The sequence below is a fragment of the Hyaena hyaena genome, unplaced genomic scaffold, assembly GCF_003009895.1.
Source record: "Hyaena hyaena isolate Hyena2069 unplaced genomic scaffold, ASM300989v1 scaffold_2, whole genome shotgun sequence".
NCBI classification, from domain to species: domain Eukaryota; kingdom Metazoa; phylum Chordata; class Mammalia; order Carnivora; family Hyaenidae; genus Hyaena; species Hyaena hyaena.
This window is the reverse complement of record NW_024080634.1, coordinates 503,077-510,055: the sequence shown is the minus strand read 5'-3', so window position 1 is coordinate 510,055 and position 6,979 is coordinate 503,077. Positions and strand designations below refer to the sequence as shown.

Below are 6,979 nucleotides of genomic sequence, written 5' to 3'. Positions count from 1 at the left end.
ATAACAATAATTTTTACAGGTGGAAGGAATCTCATAGACTCTCATTCAACAGTTAGTGAGTTGCCTATTTCTTCAGATTCACATAAAATAAAGACAAAATTATTGGCCTTAAATAACACACAATCGATGGAGGGAATCAAATAATTAAAACAGAGCATGCTAACATAACATATTCATCACCACAATAAAAGTAAACTGTGGAAGATGAGGAATTATGCTTAATACATGTACTTCAGGAATGCTTCTTATACAGGGTATAGTGTAAGCTGTGCTTTAAAGAATCAGTAGAATTTGGGGAAAGTAAAATGTTGGCAATGCAAGTGGCAGACATTTCAAAACATATCATACCGAAAAATGTCTTTAAGTAGAGTGGATTATATTGCATTGGATAATATCATGGTCATTTTTATTTTGATCTTTTGCATCAGACCCCTGATTTGTACTAATTTAGATCTCTTCTCCTCACCTGTCTCTTGCTCCAGCCACACTGCAGTGGCCATTCTACCTGGGCTCCATCCACTTTCTGGTAGATGAAAAACTGGAGAATGCATCATCTAATGTAGCTGCTGCTTGCATCTACCTTCCAGCCATGATGCTTTCCTGTTGAACCTGAGATAGGAGATGCTGGAGCATCTTTCAGTGCCCATGTATGTTTCTCTGGAATTGCAGGAGTGCTAGAGCTCCCTGGAGTGAAAATCTAAACTAGGTCTGTTAACATTCCACAGACATGTAATATGAAGTGTACGTCTGTTTTCCTATAATTCTTATGACTAGTTAGGGCCAAATGATGGACATAACTTCCTGAAAAAAAATTGCTGTCCTTAAAATGATGAGCTTTTTAAAAATGAGAATTGCTATGGTAATGAGGCTACAGAGCCTGTGTTGTGTGCTCCAACCTTTTCTGGTAGTACAAAAAGGTCGCAGGGCAGAAGATGACATTCAGACTCCAGAAACCTCCATCTGCTCTTCTAAAGAACTATTGAAGTGCCATTTCTTGCCACCATGTGTTGCAACTACTATAGAAACTCATGTGGTAGCTGTGGCTGTGGCTGTGGATGTGGCTATGGCTGTGGATATGGCTCTGGCTATGGATACGGCTGTGGATGCAAGTCTGGCTATGGCTCTGCCTGCTGTGTCTGGAGGCCATTTTCTACAGAAGATGTTATTCATCTTGCTGCTAGAACATAACTGAAATACATATTTTCCTCTAAGATCATTATTCCAAGCCATTTCTGTTTCAGTGTCCCACAATCACACCAGATCTGACTGAAGAGAGTAGTCGGAGTCTGCAGTAAACCGATTGTCTTTTTGAATGTCTTCGTTTTAATTGAGGGGGACTGAGTTATCCTATGTTTTTGGAAGGAAGACCTCATTTTTGCCATTGTCCAAGGTTAAATCTATCACCTTCTTATACTATGTTTCTATATTGTGATGATTTCCAAATACATATTTTACTACTCATAAATTTGTGTATCTTTTGTGTCAGACATGTTATAGACATATTTTTGTCTATTATTTCTGTGACCTCCTCAGATATTGACAGGGCTCATGTTCAACTGTTCATTCCCATTATGTATGTCTAGCTTCCATTATGACTGGTCAGTAACCATGACATACTGAATATTACGTATCTTGTATTTCATCCCTAAAATATTGCTCCTTCTTGTCTGAGTCATGTGTTCTTAATTCATTTTACTCCAGGGTTTGTTCTTAAGTATTTGTGTTTCATGATACTGGATCTATCCATTTCACTCTTTCCATGTTAACCAGCATTCATGTACTCAACACACACACACACACACACACACACACCTCAAAAATTTGCTTCAGGAAAATGCTACTGGTGAAAAAAACTGGGCTGTAAGGGGAAGGAAAGAAGGCTCAATAGTTAGGGACAGAAATGAGCTGGGAACTGGTTAAATGAACCTGAGTTTAGATGGTGCTGTAGACAATAAGAGGGAACAGATGAGCATCAGGGACTTTGTGAAGGTAGAACCTATAAGATCTTAAATATCATCAGTGAAGGAGATGGGAGAAAATCCTACAGCAGGTAATATCTAAAAAGTATGTATTTTTTCTTTGCACTTAGAATTGTAAGAAATTCAGGGTGGTATATGCAGTTATAGATCTGAAAGACTGGTATAGCAGGATCAATAAGACTAGCATTGCAGATATGCTCTGTGTTTTTCCAGAGACACTACTCAGGGTGGGATGACCGGGTGATCACAACATCCAAATTTCTCAACACAAGAGCTCGTTCAGTGTGACACCATCTGAAACAAGAGTAATTCCCACATCAGGTGATCTATCACTGAGTAGATCTAAATCGAGGACAGGATTACCTACTACTAGGGTTATTTTAGGGGAGGGGTAGAATTAACCAGTTTTATATATCCATTTTCTGCTCTATTGTAGGATACCATAGGTTAAAAGCGGATTTGAGCTTTGATGCCTGATTGTGATAATGGTGACGTTAATACCAGGCGAATACAGAACCAGAAACTTTTATGTTGCTATATCTAGAAGGAGAGGCCAGATGTCATATGTTTTGGATTGAAAAATCCTATCTTCCTTTGGGAGGTAGAAAAACTGTTAGAACTGGAGTCAAGATTCAGCCACCCATGGTTAAATAAATTCAGTGTTCTTAGTATTCCTTGAATATTTTTTAAAGTTTATTTATATATTTTGAGAGAGACAGAGACAGTGCCAGTGGGGAAGTTGAGAGAGAGAGAGAGAGAGAGAATCCCCAGTAGGCTCCATGCTGCCTATGCAGAGATCAATGCAGGGCTCAAACTCATGAAACCACAAGTTCATGACCTGAGCTGAATCCAAGAGCCACCCAGGCATCTCAGCATTCTTTGAATCTTGAAAGAAATTGCAGGCTTGAGAAAAATGACACAAGAAGATGAGTGATAGATTATTCTCCTTGAAGAAATAGAATCACTTCTTACAAATCAGGGGAATGAGTAGTCTTAATCATCAAATATTCGTTGAGTTCCTAATAAGGGACATTTAATTATGTGCTATGGACAGAGAATTAAAATATTTTAACCCCACTGTCTAAAGCAAAACTCCACAAGCTACAAAGATCAGAATATTGCTATAATATAATTATAACAAGGGTGTTTGAAAAATACAGAAGGAAACAACAGAAGAGAGGCCAAGACAAAGAATAAACAAAGAAGGGTCAGGCATATTTCTTCAAGGGAGAGAAACTTCTAGCTGAAATATGAAAGATGAATAGAAGTTGGTCCATCATAAAGGTAAATAGCCTCTGGACAGGTGAAAAAGATGTAATACACTTCAGAAAATGTCTATATCCTAGAGCCTTTATTGCAATAGATATCATCAAACCTGGAGGAAATGTAATCACTGGTTGGACTTAAGGAATAAATTCACAGGTATGGGAAGGCTGAATTCACAGGTGACCTCTGGTGACATGCGTCCTTGTGTGCTTCCCTCCCCTTGAGTGTGAGCAGGTCTCGTAACTTGCCTCTTACCTTTGCAAAGATGATGGAATATCAGTCCTGTAGTTATGTTATGTTTGGGGTTAGAAGATAAAATTCAAGATGGATAAATCTAAATTTCAGATGAAAACCAGATAACTTTTTAGTATGTGTCATGCAATATTTGCGGCATACCAGCGAAATCTGGAAATCCTAGTTAAGTTTCACAGAAAGAGATTTTTCAGATGTCCTGGCTGATACCTTGAGTGCAGTATCATGGACCTTGAGCAGAGATCCCAGTTAGGCTGTGCTTAGACTTGTGATCCATTTAGACTGGAAAGAATTAGTGGATGTTGTCCTATAGTGTTATTTTTGGGTGTGGGATAATTTACAACAGGCTTCCTCCACTATTCTCTAAATTATCCGGTAAGAGGTGTGATTGACCTGGGTCACCTGTATATCATTTCCGCATATCAACAGATATTAGGAGACAGTCATACCAATGGGTATCAAGGGTAGACCACTTTAGAGAGAAAGTGAAACAAAGGGCAAGAGGCACTCTCAGACACACTTGAGGAGACTGGTTTGTGAACACAACGTTGAAAGAAATTTTACTTAGGACCCAAAGTGGCACTGGGAATAATGAGACTTGTAAGTGTGTGTGGATTTTATAACAGTAATTTCACAATGAAATGGGTCACCATAAGAAACAATAAGTGTTCAAGCTTCCAAGGAGTAGAAAGGGAGACTTTATGTAATGGAACAAAGAAGAACAGACACTTGGTCTTTGTAATGTATTAACTGAGCTTTCAGTAAGTTCCCTAACCTCTTTGTAATCTAATTTCCATATTACAAGTTATCTACCTCTTTCGCATGTTTATTGGGGTCACATAGATTAAAATGTCTGAAGGAAATTTGTGATTTACAAAAATTTCAACTGTATTTTTTTTAACATTTTTTTAATGTTTATTAATTTTTGAGAATGAGAGAGAGAGAAAACATAGAGTGAGGGAGAGAGAGCATGAGGTGGGGGAGGGACAGAGAAAGAAGGAGACACAGAATCCAAAGCAGGCTCCAGGCTCTGAGCTGTTGGCGCACAGCCTGATATGGGGCACGGGCTCAGGAACCGTGATATCATGACCTGAGCTGAAGTTGCTCAAGTTGGATGCTTAACCAACTGAGCCACCCAGGCACTCCTCAACAGTCTTACAAAGGATATTTGTGTGTGTGTGTGTGTGTGTGTGTGTGTTTTCTGTCTGAACTAAATGAATATCTTGAGTTGATAAAAATTTATCGAGGAATGGCTCTTGAGGTAAAAACATTATTATCAGAATATCATATGCATGGGTATTTGGATTCATAGGAACTCTACAACATAGAATGTTGCGTTTCTGTATCGGGCAGCATTAAGTTGCAATGAAATCCCCCATGAAGTAATTAGTAATCTAGTCAGTGTAATTAGTCAAGCTCATTTTAATAGTCATATTTCCTAACATAAACTTTGCTACCCTCCGCAGAGCCTTGTTACACATATCTTTGGAATCATGTGCTCAGATGATTGGATAATTGATGGAACCTTTCTCTACAGATTTGTAATTGGCTCAAGATAAAGCCTAGGTGACAAAAACCAAACACGGTTTCCCAATAAAAATGGAGACTATAGTAATTGGTTCATTTAAGGTAGATGCTGTAGCTGTGAAAAGATCGTCCTCTTATTATCAACTGACAGGAGCGACTAACACATGCTAGATATTAAATAAATATTTATTGTATGAATCGCAAAATTCATTATATGCCCTGGCCTTTCCTTGTCAGTATATAAAGGCTCCATGGTAGTAGGTGGTATTCAAACTTCGGAAGCACTCTTTCCCTTGACGGTAACCTCACTCTCTGCCACAATGTGTTACAACTATTATGGGAACTCCTACAGGGGCTGTGGATACGGCTCTGGCTGTGGCTCTGGCTGTGGATATGGTTCCAGATATGGCTGTGGCTATGATTGTGGATACAGCTCTGGCTGTGGCTGTGGCTCTGGCTGTGGATATGGTTCCAGATATGGCTGTGGCTATGGTTGTGGATACAGCTCTGGCTGTGGCTGTGGCTATGGAAGCGGCTGCTGTACCTACTGACCATTTTGCTACAGAAAATGCTGTTCTTCTTGCTGCTAGAACATCATCCTAGAATATTCTATGTCTCTGAAGAAATATTTCAAGATTAACATTTTCCCCTCAAAAGATGCTTCATTTTATTATCTCTACATGCGAGTAAGAATTGGATACCACTTGTGTTTACCTCAGAGAACCTGTTATTGAGGAATTATGAATGTTTCCATTATGTTGCCTGAAGACAGAAGATTTGATTCTGGTTATGTTGAAAATGTAAATTCTTGGTTATCCTATTCTATGGTTTTGTATTGTTCATGAGCATAAAAACTCCATAAGTAGGATATAAGTATATTTTTTTCAGTAAACAAATTTCACTTATTCCTGAAAGTTATTGAGTCCTTTGGGCAAGATTCATCATGGATGTTAATATTTGTGGCTTCCCTGGAAGGCTGGGCAACCACTGTGTTAGCGGAACCTTCTGCTTGATTTTGCCATGCACATAAAATTGCTCTAAAATGTAAAGTCCAGGGGCATCTGGCTGGCTCAGTTGGTAGAGCAGTCACCCTTGACCTTGGGGTGGTGAGTTCCAGCCCCACATTGAGCATGGAGCCAACTTAGAAAAATATAAAATAAAGTGTAAAGTCTAATTTAAAAAATCACATGGTGCTATTTCAGATAGGAGGGTCAGGTTAAATGTCTGAAGAAGTGATAAGTAGGCTGGTATTTGGCAAATGGATAGGTGTCAGAACAGGGGGAAGAATGTTGGAGGCAAAGGGAAGAACAGGTGCCAAGCTCTCAGCAGGTAGGAGTTTAGTGTGTTTAGGGACCGTAAGGAGGTCTGGGGACAGGAGAGCAGAAATCATCCAGACTGGAGAGGTGAGTGAGGGCCAGGTCACACAAAGCCGTGTGTTATAAGATGTTAAGATTTGCTTGGATTTTGTTTTAAGAGACTTACTAGTTTATCCAGTCATTTGTTTTTGTCTTTGCAACTTCTTCATTCCTTTATGTCTCTTTGCCCTCTTTCATATCAATACTAAACACAGATTCACACCGTCTCCACGTTTCCGTATGTGCGGATTGGACTATGGAAGAAAGGAAGAAAAGTATCTTCTTTGGAGGATATTGGAATAATTGAAGGGGATATATTCTCTGGTCTGGACTTGAAAATTTGTAAGGGCATCTCACACACTGGGGGGAAGGGAGGTAGAGCTCTGAGAGGGGGTACTTACAAGTGCGTACCTCATAGCACTTTGTGTTGATAGCACCGTTTTCTCCCCATATTTTAAAATATTTGTTACATGGAAGATAAATTAATACTGGTTTCCTGGTTCTAGGAACTAGAATTAGATGAGCATGTATGGAATTAAAAGGTAGGCTAACATCTTAATATGTGACAGTTTTTGAAACATAACAACCAAAAGTGGATTT

At 39.1% G+C, this 6,979-nt stretch overlaps 1 protein-coding gene across 1 annotated transcript; it reads left to right on the top strand.

The window, feature by feature from the left end:
* The first annotated feature begins 1,002 nt into the window (after nt 1-1,002).
* LOC120229499 (keratin-associated protein 21-1-like) lies at nt 1,003-5,575 on the top strand. The gene is made up of 2 exons (XM_039228520.1): nt 1,003-1,033; nt 5,376-5,575. The coding sequence occupies exons 1-2, from the start codon at nt 1,003-1,005 to the stop codon at nt 5,573-5,575; spliced, it is 231 nt and encodes a 76-aa protein (XP_039084451.1).
* The last annotated feature ends 1,404 nt before the right edge of the window (nt 5,576-6,979 follow it).

Bases quoted from the DNA above. Each gene is read 5' to 3' on its own strand.
- LOC120229499 (XM_039228520.1), top strand. From the start codon at position 1,003: ATGTGTTGCAACTACTATAGAAACTCATGTG. The intron at 1,034-5,375 runs GTAGCTGTGGCT...GGAACTCCTACA, and splicing joins CTACTATAGAAACTCATGTG to GGGGCTGTGGATACGGCTCT.